At 40.1% G+C, this 20320-nt stretch overlaps 2 protein-coding genes across 3 annotated transcripts; one reads left to right on the top strand and one right to left on the bottom strand.

The window, feature by feature from the left end:
- Nucleotides 1-926: 926 nt before the first annotated feature.
- LOC6737785 (carbonic anhydrase 2) lies at nt 927-4497 on the bottom strand. The gene is made up of 4 exons (XM_002084577.4): nt 4190-4497; nt 2118-2590; nt 1830-2057; nt 927-1772 (listed from the first exon to the last, which is right to left on the bottom strand). Exons 1-4 carry the CDS (start codon nt 4245-4247, stop codon nt 1524-1526), a joined length of 1008 nt encoding a protein of 335 aa, XP_002084613.1. The 5' UTR covers nt 4248-4497; the 3' UTR covers nt 927-1523.
- Nucleotides 4498-7901: 3404 nt separating this feature from the next.
- LOC6737784 (opsin, ultraviolet-sensitive) lies at nt 7902-19995 on the top strand. 2 transcript variants are annotated; one of them, XM_039294092.2, is made up of 4 exons: nt 7902-7919; nt 15575-16128; nt 16716-17041; nt 17399-19995. In XM_039294092.2, exons 2-4 carry the CDS (start codon nt 15896-15898, stop codon nt 18289-18291), a joined length of 1452 nt encoding a protein of 483 aa, XP_039150026.1. In that variant the 5' UTR covers nt 7902-7919; nt 15575-15895; the 3' UTR covers nt 18292-19995. The 2 variants fall into 2 exon arrangements, with proteins under 2 accessions (XP_039150026.1, XP_002084612.2); XM_002084576.4 differs by lacking the exon at nt 7902-7919 and adding an exon at nt 8766-9288.
- Nucleotides 19996-20320: the final 325 nt, after the last annotated feature.

Here is a 20320-nt window from a genome sequence, read left to right as displayed (position 1 = left end):
TATAATATAGTAAATATATACTCTTGATCAGGATCCATCTATTATTTTTCATCGTTATGCCACGCACTCCGACTAACTAGGTATCTGATAGTCGAGGAACTCGGCTTTTGTACTCCCTCTTGTTTTTAATTGAAACCTAATTTCACTTATATCAGGCAGATCGATCACATTCAATAACAACCATGATAAGCTCATTAAAAACCCACAAATTATTCTATAATTAGGCAGGGATCATACGTAAATGTCGCAGGTTCAAAAGGACAAGGCTATTGGGCATCAAATGGACCCGAATGACAAACAATCCGTTTTAAAGAGTATAGAGCCCGCTGCCTACAAGATCCAGACTTTTTCCACTATCTAATGTTCTATAATGTCATTTACTTTAGGAAGGTCCCACAGTATTACTACGGAATCCAGTAATTTTAAATAAATCATTGCTACTTTCGCCAGACGAACTCTTCGACTTGAATACAAAAGTTAATATTTCGCTGATAGATTTCTGCACATGCTTGCAATAATTCATTAGTCTTTAGCTGACAGGTGGGGTCAATAGGTCATCAGCCGGCACAAGACTCTCGCAGACTGATATGATTATTATGAATAATGCGACAATTAAATCAAATACACAAGTAATCAAACCCAACTTGCTGTGTAAAGAAGTCCGTGGAAGCAGGACTTTGTCTAGAAATATTTGGTAAATTTTTTAAGGGTGAAATATATTTCTAAGCCTTGCCAAAAAGTATACTTCAATTATTTCCCCATTTAAAAATATAAAATTATTATTGTATTTGATTGTATAAATACAAAGTATTTGAAAAAGTCACACTATAATTTATGAATTCTTCATCGCCCATTACCAAAAGAGCTCACTCATTTTAAAACAGCGTTTTAATGAGATGTTAAATATTCCACAAGGCAAGCAGAAATGATTTCAACAATAAAATTTATTACGGTTTTATGTTTACAAAACTTAAATCTAAGGTACACGAATAAAAAGCTCTGCTTGTGCCAAGCATTTAAAATCACAATGTGTAATAGCGAGGACGACCAGGGGGTTCCCTCCCCTCGCACTGGCGGGCCTCTTTGGACGGGTGGGGGAATACGGGGATACGGATACGGATACTGGTGCTGGAGCGGGAACGGGTACGGATACGGATACGGGGTACGATTCGGTTGACAGTCGCTGTGCGAGGTGCTGCATAATTGATGAGTAAGGGTTCCGTGCCAGCCGAAGCTCCGCCCATTTGGGGTTTAATAATTTCGCCCACCGTCCGCCTGTTTGTTTGCCCATATATATATATATTTATATATATGTATATGTGTGTGTGTGTGTGTGGATATGAATGGATGTCCTGACGGCAGTTGAGTCCTTGCCGAAGGAAATTACCGGGACTCGTGTTTGAACAACAAACAGCGACGGCGAACAAGAGCGGAAAATGTAAATTACAGCGCTTAATTGGACGCCTAAGCGCCAGCTAGGCATTTAACGATTTAACCTTCGATTTACCACCGCACAACTCTAATTAAAAACCCCGGAAAATGAAGGTCCTTGACAATGCAGCGAGGACAACGAGGGGCAACAGCACTGCTGCGGCTTGTGCCCTCCACATGCCAGCGGCATTTTCCGCATCGACTAGTGGAATCGAGCCCATGTTGTGAATCGGAATTTCTATGTAGTTCTTGTACAAGGTGCGATCGTTCAGCGGCTGGATGGGTCGGAAATTGTTCTTCAGATGATCATCGTTGGCGGTCAGCAGACGGAAGGCATTCAACTGTGAGGTAGGAGTATATAGTATATAGCATTAAGGTTCATCAAAATATTTATTTACCTGCTTCTCCGTAATGTCAATGGGCGTTGTGAAGTCTATCCAGGTGACCTCCTCACTGCAAGGTGGTGTGGTCAGAGAACCAGTGTAGCTAAAGTAGCTTTCCACGGACCTCGAGATGTACTCGCCCAGTGGAAGTGGATTGGTCATGTTAACGCTCTTGCCTTTGCGGTCAATCTGCGAGAGCAAGTTGGTGAAGCCCTCGTAGCCACCAGTTGATTTGTCGCCCACCTAATGGAATAGATTCCTATATTAGTATCTAGTTTCTTAAACTCCCAACTCAGCACTCACCTGAAAGAAGAAGGCCATCACGGCGATGCCATGATCCTTGTCCAGGGCGCTGGCAAAGTCCGGATACTCTAGATTCCGTAATACCACATGCAACTCGGCGGGATAGGCACGATTGTTGATCAGATCCTCACTGCCAATCGTATCGTTCTCGCCCCAGTGAAAGTGGAACTGCTCGAACTGGTAGCCCAGCGGAGTTTTCTCCGCCAAAGGACCACCACGCACACTTGGGATCTCATCCTCGTTGTAGCTCATCTTCACCAGCACCGTATGGCCATTGTTGGTCATTTGAAGATTGTCGGGCACCACTTTGAAATTGAAGAACTCCAGCCGGGGAAACTTCTTCTCCACGGCGCTGACCTGGTCGATGTTTATGGGACTCTGATGCTTTCCACTGCAGCGGGCGTAATCCTCGCTCCAGTGCTCGGGTCCATGTCTGCCCTCGTAGCCAAAATCTTGGGCCAAGACCAAAGAAGCTAAAAAATTATACAATTTATTGATTTAAATGGCAAATTCATCTCCTCGCAACTGCGTCAAAATATAGATGTTAAGTTCTTCAATGGGGGCAAACAAACAGAGACAGTTAATCGAGCCAGCCAGGTGCTAATTAAATGATAATGTCGGTGACATTTCGTGACATCGAGTGGGTGTGTAATCAGCGATACCTGTTTAAGCAATCTATCAGCTATTTTTGGTCACAGCGAAAGCTATAAATATGCGATTTGTGTGTCCTATACATTTTGCCAACTTTTTATTCGTTGACAAGCAGTTCAGACAGTTCTAAAATCTAGACAGCCCTAATTGGCCATTCAATTAGCATTAATCGGTTAACAATTAAGCGTGTAAAGTTTATTTCAGTTTGCATAGAGAAGGGCGCAGCAGTCAATTGTAAATACAATCTTTAATTTGTTACATTTTTCATACAATAACCCAACGATTACTGGCCAATTTGTGGGCCACCGAAAATGATAGCAAATTTAGCAGAACGAACACCTATCCAAAATTATCTCTCATTAACAAGTTGCCTAATTTTTGCCAAATTTAAGTTAATTACGATACAAATTCTATTAGCAGCGCGTTTAGTATAGTATTCCCAACTAAGCTCACACCGTTGTTAAGCAAAGTGAATCTTAATAGGATAATTAAAAAAAATAACACACAAAAAACATCGAAAAAATTCCCTTTTATTAGACATTCTGATTGCCTAACGCCAGCGGGTATCATGTGGTCTGGTCATGTCTCATTCTGGTCTGATCATCGTGGACACAATGGTGACGAATGGTCAAGACACCCGAATGGCAGGTGGAAGGTTGAAGATCAATCACGTGATCAGCTTGTAGTAAGCTATAAATAAATATAGAAATCCCATTGCAGAACTACTCTGGATCTTGATCTATATCTATATAGTACCATCGTAAAAGCTTCATACTGTGATTTAATAAACTTTTTTTTACTGATTTATAACCAAGATAATCGAGTTGCTTTGCAATGATGATGATATGATGATTTATTTTTGTATTACATTTGTATTACTAGTATAACTTGTAGGTAGCAGTATAACCTAATATAACTAGTATATCCATCTAAGTAGATGGTTTTTATTTATATGTATCTGAACAAAATATTTGTAACTATTTGAAACGAAACTATACTTCTTTACGTACTATTAAATGTTTATCCTTAATCCTTAATCCTTTTTCTCTTTAATTTTAAACCATTATGTTACTACATATCTTTACATAAATGTAGCCTTCTGGTTTTCTCTGCAGGTAAAGTGGACGAAATGAAACCAAAACCCTTCACTTAAAACGCCGCTTGATCAAATAAGAGCGTTTTAATTTCCTTGTAGTGCAACAAAGTCCTGGACAATTGTTTAAATATTTGCTGCACTTAGCTGAGTAAACACTTTGCCGCAAGAGATGATAGCACACAAAGAGCCTAATTGCAATCCCCGTATCTTGATTAACGCACTTTTGTCAACAGTTACACATTATCGGGTTACACCTTTGTATGTGCTTATGTATGTACATATGTATGTTTGTAAATAAAACTATATAGCATATAGTTTAGCTCACCACAAATCAAGATCGGAGCAATGACAATTGCGAACGGGTTGTTGTGACACCTCCTCATGGTTTCACTTTGCCGCGGACTCACTTTTCACGCGGAACACACTTGCCCTTATCGGGAATTACTGGGCACTGTCACCAGTCGCGACTAATTTACGAACTGTATAACTATTTGCGGCACTGGGGCACACAAATCTAGTGGCTTTCGAACGGTTTTTAGCTTTTCCGGGCAAATGACAGCGGAGTCACTGTCTTACTATCCGTGCTCACCCGCCGAACGCGGTCACACAACTGCGGTTAGGGAATCGGCGACACCGCAACTTATATAGCCTCGTCGAGGGTTTGTGGTGCTTCTGTGTTATTTTCCGTATTTTTTTCACTTTTTTTTTCTTTTTTATATGTATATTTTCGTAGCTGCCAATCGAGTTGGAGCCCAGTGGTTGGCGGAACTTTCCTATCCACTCGAGAGCTGGAGAAGCGACCTATTTGGGCGCCAAGCCAAGCCGAGGGAAACCAAGCCACCAAAACGCCAGCCACATTCCGGTGTCGATGGGAATTTAAAAGGTTAACCATCCGGATGACTTTAGGTTGCCCTAACCTTGCCATTGAATCGCGGCATTTGGGTTACTTTGACTTACTTGTGAAAATATTCCACTCAACTGGATTCTACGATGGGTGGTACTGTTATGAGTGAAATCCCAATGGAGAAATCCCCCAGTAATGAGTTTTTACTATCCATGTCTTACAATAACAAACTGTTTATGGGCTACACTGTTTAATTAACAGTACGGCAATTAATAGTGCGCCTTAAGTGCTTCACTTTAACTATAAAGTTTTTTTTAGCGCTATAAAATAATTGAAGCGCTATTGCTGGTATTAAACAAATGATGGGGTACTAAACTATTAAACTGCTTAATAAAATAATTTATTCGTATAGCTTAGAGTATAATCATATTTGATGGGGTTTTGTAAGTTTCTGTACCTAGCAAGTCACCCTTGGGTGTACTACTACACTATCGCCGTAAGCTTTTGAAGTTTCCGTTAGTTTAGTTCAACCTTATGTCATAGTGTCTTTTTGATAGCTTCTATATGCCGGGCAATCTAAGGTATCACAGGGTATGCCCGATTCGAGGGCCAAAAAAGAAACCGGCGATTAATTTATAGCCGAATGACTAATGGTGTGCGTGCCGGACTTAAACGTCGATGAGTAACTGCCGAATTAGATGACTGCGATAAAGATGGTAATCCATGGCGGGGAAGACCGAAAGACGCGACTGGAAAGTCAATTTTCGATTGTTCGAGTCGAGTCGAAAACACTCGAAAAGAGGAGAGTTACGTCTTGACTTGAGGGGGTTACAAAACCCGAAAACCTCGGGCTCCCGATGATCGACAGTTCAGAGTATTGTTCAAATATACATACATACATATTTATGTACGAATGTACGGTGAAATTGTGGGGGCTTATCTCCATATCTGTACGATACTCAGGCTGATTGCTTTGCTGTTTATCTTTGCATCACATGTCGCAAATGCACCGTGCACATTAAATGGCATTACTATTGCATGCTAATCGCATTGTGCAGCCTGTTTGTTTTCCACTTGCCACAATGTAACCATTTCCCTCGACATCGATAGCCATTGGCTTTTCCATCGAATCCCTCAAACGAATCAATAGTTGTCACCACTGCCTTTAAAACTGGCAAACAGATTAACGCAACGCCATTACATTAATTTGGGGTCGGAAAACAAACGGAGTGGGATATTTCCGGTTTTCGAGCTGATGATAGGTTGTCTAAACGCGCACAGATCTCGGCTCATTCAGTGGGCTAACCAGCCTAGTCAATCAGATTTAACAGTCATAGTTGATCTGAACAAAGGAATGCTTTATATGTCTTCGATGTTAACAATATTCATATATTATTTGCGTCATTTCATTTAACTTGTCTCTAGTAAAAACTTCAAAGGGAACTTTGTTTAAACAATTAGTTTTGTTATGGCAAAATAATAGGGATTTAATTGCAGGCAAAAAAGTTTAATACAATCAAGAATTGCAAGTTAATTAATGCATTGCAATGCCAAGCGAATAGATCAATAAAAAATAAAACAATTAATTAAACAAGTAGCAAGCAGATAATCCAACTGAATATTAATACGCACAGAGTATGGTTGCTGCTTATTTTCTACACTTTTTTTTGGTAACTTTTTTAGGCCAGTTATGAACTGACTCATCCCGCAAAGTTCGGCTTTGGCAATGGAAATTTTTCACCTGAACTTGGGCTGTTAAGCACTTTGCATTGTCGTTCATCTGGGCAAAACGAGGGTTAAAAAAATCAGGTAAGGCGTGTATTAAAACGACCTCCGTGATATATGTACATAAATGTATGTATGTACATAAATGTCTGTTTCCACGAGCAGCTAAAATCAGTCTAAAATCTGGAAAAACTTGCACATAGAACACTTACACTTATGCATGTCCCATGTTTATAATAGACTCTTTTGTATTCCCATTTTTTGTACAAGTCACTAATTACTCTGCTCGGTTATTTTTTTTTATTTTTATTTTTTTTTGGTTAGAGCAAAGGGGAATCAGCAGACAGAGACAGCATCTGAAATGGAGAAAGAGTAAGTGCTTTTTTCTTAGCTTTGAATTGCAGGCTATGAAAAATATATGTTTGTACGTATATTTTTTATTTGTGAGTACTAACAGCCGGCGGCGAATGCGTAAATGTCGTATAATTTAGTGCCACAAAGCAAAACTTTTAATATCTAAACCGGAAAGTCAGCCGGCAAAAGTTCGGTGGTGTGCACATGCTCTATGTATGAGGAAATGTCTGCGACTAAAGGCGTTTTTGTTTAACTCCCTTTGGACGAATGTCACAAATGGTATCTTATTTTTTAAGGGGTCATAGTCGTAAAAGAAGAATATCCTGTGTGTATGAATTTTTAAAAAGAACTTATGCCTTCGATTCTTGCAGCTAAAAAGTGGCTGTCCTTGCCACGCTCTTATTCACAATTCAACATAAGAATCATAATGTTGTTTTCATTTTGTATTTTTACTTTAAGACAACCATTTTAACAGTTTTTGCTATAAATATTTTAGTGCATAAAAGCCAAGATTTTTAGGGATTTTTGGCTGAAGACTCCTAAATGCTTTTAAGCTTCCAAGAGTATTGAAATACCTGATTGACAGAACTTAGATCCCCATTTTGGCCAAGTTAAGGCCACAAAAAAGCACGTAAAGGTGCAGGTACACAAATTAACAAATCGGCAGAATTATAAAGCTAAACCCGGAGCATTATCCGTAATTGTGGCCATGTCCTTCGTAGGTCAATCTACGCAAAAAAAACAACCTTTTTGTTGGACGGGTCAAAAAGCTGGCTGCAAACAGCAGTCAAGCCATCAGTAGCCCCACATCAATAATCATTAGACTTGGACTCGTTGGCATTTGCCAAGGGATGGGTTTGAAGGGGAAGGGGGCTGCCAATGGAGCGGAGTTGGGTGGGGGGAAATCGTATTTATTTTTAATTAAAGTGCAACTGCCGACCGACTGCGGCTGGCTTTGCTCAATTTACAGGGTTTGCTTTCAAATAGTTCATGACGATGCCAGACCAGAAAACCAGAAAAATGCCACCAGTTTGTCATCGCCGCTCGAACTCGACAATTTTGTACCGCAGTCAAGCGCAAAAATTCCTCGAAAAACCATAGACCAAGGTGTTTATGAGTTTATTAATACTGTGTTATTATTATTTGTTATTTATGTGTGGGAAATCGCTAATACCTACAATGGTAGAGAACATGAAAGTAATGGTATCTGTTATTCTGTATTAAAATAAAATAGCTCATAATTTCCTAAAGGATGTTAATCTTAATTTAAGAGGTATTCTAAAACTAAGAGTAAAATTAGTTGGTATTTCCTTTTGAATAAACTTGCTCTACGACAACTTATATATTATAAATATAAATAATAATAAAGAGCTAATAATAATTTTTAATCAAAATTCTTACAAGTTGTAAGAATGGTACGCCTAACTGCTACCCATTATGTTACCATGGCCAGGCCTAAATTCCTGTTCCTGTTCCACCGCATCATCATCATACTGCCATTCGGTCATATTAAAATAATATCGCCTATCCATAGGACTGCGGTTCTTTTGGACACGCACACGTGATGCTCAGCAGACCAAGTGGACTTATCAATGAACACCCGCCACACCCACTCGGTGGCCCAAGCACCTGACCCACCCAAGTCCAGTGGCCAGCACCACCCGAACTCGCAGAAGCCAATGAATGGCCGGCAGACCAAGGAACACCCACTAGCATCTCGGGAGATTCTTCGTCTGCCGAGTTCAAGAACAACACACAAGTGGCCGTAATGAAATGTGAATAGCCTTGGCAAACATGAGTCCGGAAAGCCAACTTATGATGGGTCCCGAATAGCCAACCGCATAGTACACGGCTAAGAGCGGGCCCGAAAAAGGACCTGCTCTTTGCTCGCTCGTTGGCTTTCTCTTTCGCAGCCTCGGCTCGGAAAAAAGATGCCGACAAGCAACAATTTTCATTGATAAAAACACCAGCTGCTGTGTCCTGAAACTCAGTCGTACGCGAGTCCTCAGTCAGTCAGTTTCGAGCTCTGGGATGCAACGGATGCGGATGCCTTAAATCCCCGAGCTCTTTGGCGGTCTTATTAGAAATTGCGTATACGCCGCGTGTTACCAAGTAATTGCTTGACCAAAGCCACTACCTCGTCAAAGGAAGGGCTTAAAGCGCCACTTGCATTTTTACGTACTACACATATATAAATTTTCCGGGTAATCGGCGGAAATTGAGTTAAACTTTTGTGTCCGGTTGGCGCCAGTTGGCAATTGGTGCTGGCCAACTTTCAGACCCAAACGATGACAAACTGAAAAGTAAACTTTGTAAAGACTCAGCTCCTTACAAAAAAATTCAAGTGTTTCGGGAAAAAATAAAAAATTTTTGATTTGAAAAGGACACAGTTTGGTGAAAAAAAAAAAAATAGTTGCAATGCACAATGGAAAATCAGCAAAGTGACCTCCAAGTTTACGAAAACAGAAAATAACTCAATAAAAAAAACTCAAGCAGTTCAGGTGAGCAGAGCTATTGCTTTTAAATATTTTTTACCATATTTCCGTAAACGGTTTGTGCCCTTCAGCAAATTTATATTTGACTTGGAATATGATGAATTTTATTTACTTTTATTTACTTTATTTACTGGGCAACAAAACGATTGTTTATTCTTGTCCCAACTTTTCGAATCAATCAGCCAACTCAACGACTATGTTTTGTTTATTTCGATTTAATGTCAGTTTGCAGAATTAAACTTCTTTTTAATTCAATCTGTTCACGATTTACAACATTTTGATCTATCTATGTCAAAGCAAACACTAAATTTTAATCAGTGCAACGAACTATAACCTGTCAGTTTCAATATCAGAAGCATTTAGATTGCTTTTAAAATGATTAAAATGCTATGAAATTCCATTGAAAGAGATTTCAACAAAATTACCATTCTCATGTTCTTAGGCATTAAGGTTTATCCCTTTATTAAAGCCTATTCCCTGTCACCTAATATATACCAATTAAATATAACTTATGCCTTGGTAATTGTTTGTAAGCGATAAGCGCAGATTTGTCTGCATAATTATGTGTTAATTTGATTGAGGTCTGGTGAAGAGGGCCTTATTTTTATAAGCCAAAGAACAAATTCAAACAAAACACTTGAGGGCGGCCTTAGCTGGCAATAAGCGGCTTTTGCCTAATGGAAAATAAGTGGAATGCCTAGGAATTAGTGGCCAAGTGGACGCGTTGCTCTCTTTCTGGCAATCCTGCGTCCTTTCGACTGATTCGTTTTTTTGGCTCCTTTGGGCCCCCATCTCCTTCACTCTTTGTTCGGCTCGACACACCTGAGTGGCTATGTTCCACACAGGCACTTTCCCAAACAAATGGAAACCGGCATCTCGCATTTGCTTGCCCGAAACGTAAGTCCCATGAAGTGGCCTTCTCCAGTGGACAGCCAGTCAGCCGCATTTCTTGGGGGCTCGCTTCTCGAGCGCTTGGCCTCCGAGATGGCCTCTTTGGATGTCTTGGAGATATGCAGCTCATCCTAGCCATTCCATTTCATTTCCCCGGCCAACATAACCGTATGAAACGATGAGTGCTCTTCACAGTTTTTGCCTACATTCCGGCCACTGCACCGACTGATGGTTGATGGAGAACCATTCTCCGGTTAGTGCTCATCTTGGTCTCGGTCTTCGTCCTGGTCACAATGGGAATTCGCAGCTTAAAGGCGCCCTGGCTTTATTCAGGCCAGATTGGATACTTGACATGCTCTAATGCGGCGCAGATCTCAGTTTCTGCAACGTGCTCTCCCTATCTCAGTTACATGAATTAGCATTCATCGTCGCTGCACTGAGCAAAAAAAGTACCACGAAGGGATATGCATTAAATTTTGTTATTTAAGTATTATAACACATTGATAGATCACAACATGTCATATATTTTTGAACATAATTCAGCATTACACTTTAATAACGTCGAATTTGAGTTTATCCAACTGACGCGTTGGATGATATCATAAATTCAATTTCGAGAATGACAGGTCATTAAAATGTTGTCACCTACACTGTCAAATATTTAAGCAAAAATATTAAGTTAAAAAATATCAAAGAGCTTTAGAGTATGATTTACGTTAAAAAGGATTGTAAGGGAACGAATACAATTTCTTGTTATATTTTTTTTTCAAAAGCAATCAGCGGGGTGTCGCTGTTTAGCCATCATAAATCGCAGAGCTTCATAATCCCTCTAAATTAAAATGTCCTTTGGGATTTTTCTGATTTTTTTTTTTTCGAATGCTCCCCCCTTTTTGTTTCCTGCATGTTTAGGCCGTTAAGAGCCTGTTGATGATGGCGGCATGGTGGAACTTTCTGTTTTGTCACAGCCTTGGGCTGCTGGCTTTACATTTGGTGGAAAAACGAGACCAGCCGAGCACGTGCGGTCCGCGGGGTGTTGAGGGGGTTGTGTGGAAGCTAAGGACGTGGCAGGACGAAAGCGCTGAGTGCAGATGAGGACTGCAATAAACTGCCATACATAAGTGAAAATTGTGAAATGAAAACTTGCGCGAGCATAAATCAATACACCCAAGGGGGGTCATGGGCTCCCATGGCAGGCAACAAAAAAAAAATGTATATATATATGTATATATCAGCTGGGAAATGTGCTCCCTACTCAGGTTTAGCGACTTGTATTCCATGTTCCCAAATCAGCTGGTGTTATCCTTTGAATGCCGGACACACGACAAAAGTGGTGGGATCAGGACACATGTGATGATTGCTTGCGTGGGTCGCAGGATTGAGCCAACTCGGAAAAATTTGATTAGAAGAAAATGTGACTTCGATTGGTAATATTGTGTATGAACGCGATTTCGTGACTTTGCAATGTTTCTGTTTAATAAAAACTCTTTTTAAAGAAACACATTTCGGGTTTAAATACATATAAAACACCACTTATAACCCCATTTGGATATCTTCCTCGATTTAAGGTCTTTCCAATTATCTGAATAAACCCATTGTAAATCCCATATATTACATCAATTTTAGCGTTCATGCTGATCTTTCAATTCCAAAATGCATAGTGAAATAGCTTACATTTAATTAAGTGCACTTTGCTATGCAAGTTTTAAGCTTGCCTAAAGTTTATTACATAAAAATTCACAGAACGGCGGCTAAAGAATGAAACTAATTTAAGTCCAAATGATAAACTATTTTGCCAAGTATGTTTCGTTTGAATTATGCCGCACATTCCCGTTGCTCAGCCCACTAAAAATGGCAAAAACTCGCAATATGATTATTGTGGCAGCTTCTTCCGGTGAATTAAAATTAAAAAAAAAAACCAGCTCAAATTGAAACTTAATTTTAATAAATTGTTTTCATGCTCTTTTTCGCAGCCGTTGTTAGCGTTTTCCCGCCATTTCAGCCAAGTGGCTGGATAATTGTATCCGCGCAATCATCCCGCGGCTTCCATTGCCGCAGGATAAAACCGAAACAGAACAGAACTGAGCACTTTAAGCCATTTCCACTCGTAATTAAATTTTGAGAGCGGATGAAATTGTGGCGGCTAAATAAAAGGAACAAAATGCATCTGTGCAGCCAGCAAAAAAAAACCAAAATGCAAAAGAGCAAAAAATCGCGCATATCCGCTTTGTAAAAATACGAGTCTAAGTGATGGGTTCCGTTTTTGTTTAGTAGTGCTCACTAGTGAATGGCCTTGTCGCATTTGAGGCTGATAGTGGGTGTAGTGTGGGTTGTATTGTGGTGTGCATGGCGTGTTTGAATCGCAGAAGTCGGCCCGACTCGTCGTTGGCCGTTAAGAGGACCTGGCCTAATCGAATGAATGTAGAATGGGCACAAACAAGTCACGCCTGCCTGCGAATTTCATCAAAGAACGGCGAACAAGAGGCTAACAGCTCTTCATCCCTCCCTCTCTCTATCTGCTCAGCTGCGTCCTTTGAAGATCCTGAATGACACTCAATTGGCCTAATCGGTTTCTAAAAAGCATAGTATGAATGTCATACGGTACGCTAATTTCGAATATTACAAAAAGCATAAACGCGTTTGATATCCAAATTGTATTTGCCATTGGAAAGTTTATACCCATTGAACCTTTCTAAATATAGTAATTGATACGAAATTGCAAAAAACAGATGCACAAACATCTCGACATTCAACAGGTTGCCCAGTTACTTAATCAATCCATCGGTGTTGAAAGTGAGTACTTCATTCAAAAATACTCATGAGTGGTTCTAAAGCGGATAAGAGGATTTATCTTGAGCTAAAAAACTGATGCAGTGATGCAATATTCAAGATGTGTGCCTTAATACTCAACATTTTTGTCAGATTTATCCAATCGTAAATAGATAAAAATATACATTTCTTTATGTCGAGCCATGAACTTTAATAAAATTGCGCAGCTTGTGGTTTTTGGTGAAAGCAGTTATAATTCAATAAAGCAATGGTAGCGTTGAAACTAATATTATATTAAATTGTACAGCATACACAAAATAATTTACTAATAAATGTAAACTGTGAATTTAAAAGGGCTGTGACAGAACTGCATAATAATAACTATATAAATATACATGCTTGCCACCTATCAAAAGCCAAAACAATTGTTTAATTAAATTTGTGCAACTTGTGGCATTTAGTAAAAGCGAAAATAATCAAATAAGTCGAGTAATTTGATATTCAGTATAGCAACCAACCAAAAATGCGTGTTATTATTAAATCGTGATTAATGCCATGCGAATTGACGTTTCATGTCCTTTTTGTTGATGCCATCCTGATAAAGGACATACATTTTCAGATCTTGGTAACCTGGCACTTTTAACGAGCATTCGAAAGGCATCCATCCTCCTGTGCCCATTTCAAAAAAGCTGTAAGCTCTTTGGCAGCCAAAAAAGCTGACAAATTTGTACCGGAAAGGAAACAACTTCCTATTTGCATGATTTATTGCCAATGGAAAACCAGGACTGGCTTCAATTGCGAATGTCCCTGTTATTCGATTTTCAACGAAATTTCGTTTGGCATTCAGTCGGAATGAAAGTGAAAACAAAGAGTGGTACTACCCTTTTGTGGAGAAAAGACAATTTTCAATTGGCCAATTAGTGCTATTTAAATGGCAAGTTACGCCGTTTTCAAAAGCGCCAACTATTTTGTTTTTGAAGTTCCGCGAGTTGTAAATGTAATAAGCAAATTTCGCTCCATAGGTCACCTTTTGCACTGAGTTCCTTTCCAGCTGCTCAAGTTTTGCTCCTTGGCAGCTGCACTTGTTGTTCCTGTTTGCCAGAAAGTTAGTTTCTTGGCCAAGAATTTGTCTTTGGCCAAGTGCTGCTCACGCTCGGTTTCTTTGGGCAAAAGTTGGTGTTTGAGTTTCGCAGTGGAAAGGCACTTGTGCGGCAGATCTTCAAATTCTGCCAGCCCGGCGGGCTCACGTGGCCGCCCTCCTAGTTATTTAATAAGCAATTAAGTTCCCTAATTAAATACATTCTCGCAGAGATTTACATAATAAGTAATCTACGCCGAGCGTCTTCCTCCATTGCGGCGTTAATTAAATTTGCAGACCGATTGCATTTCGGAAACTTGATTTGGTTTGCGTCTGGCTGCCAGTTGTTAACAAATCATGATGGCTAAAATGGTCAGTTTCGGACAACGCACTTCGTATACACTTGAGATTGAAAATTCCTCAATAAAAGGAAATAACACTTATTTATAGAAGTATTTTTAAAATATATATAATTAATCTAGTCAGCGACTTTGACGTGATTTATATTGAGTTCCAACAGCTCATTTGACAACATGAAGGAATCCAATATTCAGCAATTTTTTACATACTCACATGGGAAGAGGGAATCGAATTTCCAATAATTTAAAAGGAATCGGAATTTTACATTTTCTCGCGCTTTTGCGAGAAGCCCGTGATTTGGTGACTGTATTTATGAAATTCGCTTTTACGTCACTTTCATGAACTGAAAATTGGTTTTCACTGGCTGTATTTGGTCTTTATAATAATGCTGAAATATATAGGAAATGTATATGTCACTAACTTTCTATATATTGTTTCATTTACAAAAAACTATATCTTGATATAAAATAAAGAAGGAACTTTTAACAAACCAAGTATAGTATGCTCACCAGGTTTCAATCCATTAGCTGTTGCTTACAGAACTATAAGTTTCCTTGTTGAAGACAAAGCTTGATCGAACTTTATCTTATAGATACATATATGTATCTTTTACTTGGTTCAGTAAGTAATTACAAATTTATGCACATTGCATTGAAATATTCCAAACACTTAAAGTATTCCCAGCCAGCCGCACTTGCTACATTTATCAGCAATTGAATTAATTTCAGGTTGCGGTTCAGCCGAGTTTGGTTTGCAAAATACATTATAAAGTTTAATAATCAGCAGAGAGCAGGCAAAATATGTATTAAGTTCGACATTGTGTTAAACTTTAAGCGAATAGTTAACACAGTGTTATTGGTTACCCGCTGCTTTTAATAACTTTCCCTTTCGATGCCCACACAACCTGAGTTATTTTCCTCGATGGTCGGAAAAAATGAAGGAAAAAAAGTTTGGCTCAAGTTTATTGGTTTCACGCTGCTTTCATCAATTGCTGAATTTGCGCAAAAAATAGCTCTTCATTTATGGCATTACTTAGTTGCGAATAAATTCAGATTTAAGCTGGTTGAAATAAAAAACCTATCCTATCAACGGTGACTAAATGTATTTTAAGCAGACCGCTCAAACTCAAACCGTGGGTGTCTAATTAAATAAGAGCATCGATTAAGTCAACTGTCTTTTTATCTGTCCCACTTTTAGGGTCACCCGGTGGACAGCTAATTGCAGCTAACCCCATTGGCATTTGGCAAACGGAAAATGCATCGTGACCGCTGCAACCACATTGCACCACTACCGCCAGCAGCATCAGCGCCACCACTTCCACCTCCAGCAGCAGCAGCAAGGGTATCCGCATCGCTGAAACCGAATCTGAAGGCATCCCAGTGGCGGCGACACACGGAATCCTTGCCAAATGCGGCCAAATGCGAGGCGCTGGCAAGTAAATAAGCGTAATCCTTTGCGGGCACGTACCACCACTACCTCCTGTTCGGAGTAGCTCGTAAATATTTGGCCAAGTCAGTCATGGAGGCCATCATCATGACGACCCTGCCCAACCTGACAACGGATGCTGGTGACAGCAGCTTCTGGCTAACCGGTGCCCTCTCGCTCTCCGAGATGTTGGCCAACTCGAGCCACGGCCATTCCACTGGGAGCACAACCTCGTCGGCAGGGAGTTCGGCCACCGAATCATCCGCGGTGAATGTGGGCAAGGACCACGACAAGCACGTGAATGACAGCGTTTCCACGGGTCTAAGGTAAGTGAATGTGCCTAGGCTTTTCCATTTCCACGGTAACACACACACACCCAGATTCCATCAAGCTCATGAATGCGGGCTCAACAAGTCATCGCGATAAGCTGAGCTTCATTTTCCGGGAGATGCATTCAAGTAATGTGCTTAGAATTCCACTACATATGTAACTAGCAAGTAGTAAAAGTAATCAGATTACTTAGAAAAGTCAATACAATCCATTTAATACAAATGGATTAAAAGTAAGTATATAAACTAAAAGAGGAAGATCATCAGCTTGGGTACAACATTTATAAAAATTTTGGCTTATAAAGCTGCAAAAAGAATTATTTAAATATTCAATACAATGTTAAATAGTACTAAAACAATAAATTGATTTAAAATTATTTATTTACATTGATTTATTATTTAATTCATAAATTTAAACATAAGTTACACTGCTGCAAGGATGAAAATATAAGATGACTAGAGCTATACTTTCATAAACTTAGCTTAGAGCCATCTTAACAAAATTCCGAATTCATTGAAATAAATTTTAATTGAATAAGTGACCAAGTGATAAATTGAAACATTTGCTTTTCCCATTTCCCCAGCAATTACAGTAATTACCCCAGCTACATTCACTACAGGGACAAGTACGACCTGAGCTACATTGCCAAGGTGAATCCCTTTTGGCTGCAGTTCGAGCCACCTAAGTCGAGCACCTTCCTGGTTATGGCCGCCCTGTATTGCCTGATTTCGGTGGTGGGATGTGTGGGCAATGCGTTCGTCATCTTTATGTTTGCCAACCGCAAATCTCTGCGGACTCCAGCCAATATCCTGGTAATGAATCTGGCCATCTGCGACTTTCTGATGCTCATCAAATGCCCGATTGCCATATACAATAACATCAAAGAGGGTCCAGCTTTGGGAGACATTGGTAAGCTTACAACTTGGGAAAATAACTTACTAAATATTTATATAAAATATATAAAATAAAATCGATCAACAAAATCAATCTACATAATAAATAAAATTAAATTGGCACCAAAAATGCTTGAACTGATTTCTGCTGTTTCTTGCAGAAATTCAATACCATTTTTGTGCGATTCTCTTTCACCGAAAGCAATTAATAGAATTTAAATGAAACAATAAAAGTTAAATTTGTAGCCTACACATCTTGGTTCATGAAAAACATATTCCAGAATGTAAAGGCTATTAAAATTTCAGCAAGCCTTTTGTTTGCCTTGCAACCACAACGTGAGGTTCATTAAAAAATCCCACTGACTTTCCACAGCCTGTCGCCTCTATGGATTTGTGGGTGGCCTAAGTGGCACCTGTGCCATCGGCACCCTCACCGCCATCGCCCTGGATCGGTACAATGTGGTGGTGCATCCACTGCAGCCGCTGAGACGCTGCTCCCGCCTGCGATCCTATCTGATCATCCTGCTGATCTGGTGCTACAGCTTCCTGTTCGCCGTGATGCCGGCCCTGGACATCGGACTATCTGTCTATGTGCCAGAGGGCTTCCTCACCACCTGCAGCTTCGATTATCTGAACAAGGAGACGCCAGCTCGCATTTTCATGGCACTGTTCTTTGTGGCTGCCTACTGCATTCCACTGACCTCCATTGTGTACTCCTACTTCTATATACTTAAGGTGGTCTTCACGGCGAGTCGCATACAATCGAACAAGGACAAGGCCAAGACGGAGCAGAAGTTGGCCTTCATTGTGGCGGCCATCATTGGTTTGTGGTTCCTGGCCTGGTCACCGTACGCCATCGTTGCCATGATGGGTGTCTTCGGCCTGGAGAGGCACATAACGCCACTGGGATCGATGATACCCGCGCTCTTCTGCAAGACAGCTGCCTGCGTGGATCCCTACTTGTATGCGGCCACACATCCGCGGTTTCGTGTCGAGGTGCGAATGCTCTTCTACGGACGCGGAGTGCTGCGCAGGGTCTCCACGACCAGGTCATCGTACATGACCCGATCACGATCGTCGTTCACCCACCGATTGAGGACGAGCACCACCGGTGAGGGCGGAATGGGTGATCATCGCATGGAGAACTATCTGATGAACAACAATCTGATGATGGTGCCCGAGGAGACGGAGGAGAACGAAGAGATTGTCGTGGTGGCCGAGATCAACAATTCGGTTAGCAGCGTCATGGAACAGAGTAAGTTCTGAAGGATGACGATTGCGCCAGTTAAGAGAACGGAAATCCGGTCAATCTGTTACGAACCTACTAACATAAACATTTTTAATTAGTTTTAAGTTTAGTACAGATATAATATTATATAATTTGAAAATGAGTCAAACTTATGATCACGATGATACTGAAAACTTGGATTGGAAAAGCTGAAGCTCGCCTGTTTAATTACCATATTTTTCCAATTGAAAATTTCAAAACCTTTCCTATCTCGAAAAGTAAACTGTTCGCTGTTAATTGAAAATGTTTGTGCACTGCACTGCAAGGCATATCAAAATGGAAGCTATCAATAATCGCAAATTGAATGGATCGACTCAAGTTTCATTGTTGGACTAAACTAATTTGTATGTAGGAATAATAGACCGAACTGAAATCAGCAATGGCAGCAAAGTAATTTCGCTCGGCAATGATATATGCCAATGGCATTGTTCATCTCTGACTGAATGCGTTGTCATTGATGGGCCTACAATTGAAATGAAAATGAAAATAATAATTATAATAATAAATAGAAATGAAGCAGGGAAATCCGCCGAGCAGTGGGAAATTGACAAGGCACAACGACGACACAGTGGTGATAGTAAACATATTTAATGAGCTTATGTGATGTTTAGACAGGGGGAGTAGGCGATCGGAGCAGGGAATGGATTAGTTAGTCGATATATACACACATATGTATAAGACATCGGAGGATGGCAGGCCTATTAGAGAGGCGGGGCCGAAATTAGTACAAAGATAGTGGGGTTAGGGGTCGAAGTGGAAATTCAATAGGCAGATTAGACATAATTTCAGGGAAAGCCACTCGGAACCAAGGTCAAGCCGTGGTATTGGATGTGCAGATTGTTTGCATTGTAGTTTAATATTGGGATAACTCACAATCAAAGCAGCCTGCGGACATCTTGTATTTCTGAAATGGAGTCAGCATTGTGATGGCCGCCATTCAAAAGTTATTGACAACTTAAGCTAATTGCGTTTATGTCTCGATGTCTAATCCGATGGTTCTCTCAGTATCTTATAGGTATACTACATAGATTGTATACAATGTCTACTCTAAAGAATCTAACTAAGCAAACGACTTTGATAAAGTCAACGAGTACTTGTACCTGTAAGAAATGTAAGAACAACAAAAAAAAAGAAAAACACGAAAGTGCTAGTAAGCCAAATATATAACGAATTTATACTCTTGATACTTACTTAGCCGTATCATTTTATATACATATGTATGTACATGTATATCGGGGATAACTGGCCACAATGGGCCATAGAACAATGGTGGCCCCAGTTGAATAAGTCCCGGGCAGCATTTTAATTACTAGAACACAAATTTAAGCCATTGTTGCGACAAACTTGTATATTTCCTTCACTACGTGAACGAACAATGGACCCTGCTATTTGTAATTGTGCTCAAAATGAAATTGCAGAAAAATACTTACTAAGACGACACGGAGTGGGGATAAACAAAGAGAGAGCGGGGGCAAAACCATTTAATTAGCATATTTAAAATGCACTTTGACATCAATTTTGTGTGTGCATTGTGTGTGTGTGTGTGCGTGTTTCACTTAAGCAGCTTGTATTCAAATTAGTTTAACTCAGTAATTGTTTGACATGCAGTACCTATTGTTTTTGTTATGGCGGTAAATGTTAAAAAACCAAGCAACTCGAAATAAATGTGCAAAAACTTTAAAGCGTTAACTCTTTTTTAAGCCATGCCAACAGGTGTTAAAAGAAGGAAAGTAGTTCTGACCAAATGGTAAGTATAAAAAGTAAATAAATATTGGGTTTGTATGAATGGACGATCCACGTGAGTGCATTGCCATATTTTTTGCTGGCAGCTGATAATGCAATGAGCGGCCACGTTGCGTATACTTAATGTGCAACGAACGAAGAAGCCGCATCATTTCCCACTATTTTCAGCGCACCTTTTTGGCCAAGAGAGAGAGAGAGCGCAGCTGCGAACGAGAGAGAGCGCGCGAGCCAGCCGGCTACAGTGCGCGACATTCGTGCAGCTCC

This window comes from Drosophila simulans, chromosome 3L (assembly GCF_016746395.2).
Source record: "Drosophila simulans strain w501 chromosome 3L, Prin_Dsim_3.1, whole genome shotgun sequence".
NCBI lineage: Eukaryota > Metazoa > Arthropoda > Insecta > Diptera > Drosophilidae > Drosophila > Drosophila simulans.
This window is presented reverse-complemented; position numbering and strand designations above follow the sequence as displayed.

Coding starts and splice junctions, on each gene's coding strand:
- LOC6737785 (XM_002084577.4), bottom strand. CDS start 4,247: ATGAGGAGGTGTCACAACAACCCGTTCGCAATTGTCATTGCTCCGATC. Junction 2,058..2,117: donor TGATGGCCTTCTTCTTTCAG/GTGAGTGCTGAG, acceptor CTATTCCATTAG/GTGGGCGACAAATCAACTGG. Junction 1,773..1,829: donor TTGACATTACGGAGAAGCAG/GTAAATAAATAT, acceptor CCTACCTCACAG/TTGAATGCCTTCCGTCTGCT.
- LOC6737784 (XM_039294092.2), top strand. CDS start 15,896: ATGGAGGCCATCATCATGACGACCCTGCCCAACCTGACAACGGATGCT. Junction 16,129..16,715: donor AGCGTTTCCACGGGTCTAAG/GTAAGTGAATGT, acceptor CCATTTCCCCAG/CAATTACAGTAATTACCCCA. Junction 17,042..17,398: donor TCCAGCTTTGGGAGACATTG/GTAAGCTTACAA, acceptor GACTTTCCACAG/CCTGTCGCCTCTATGGATTT.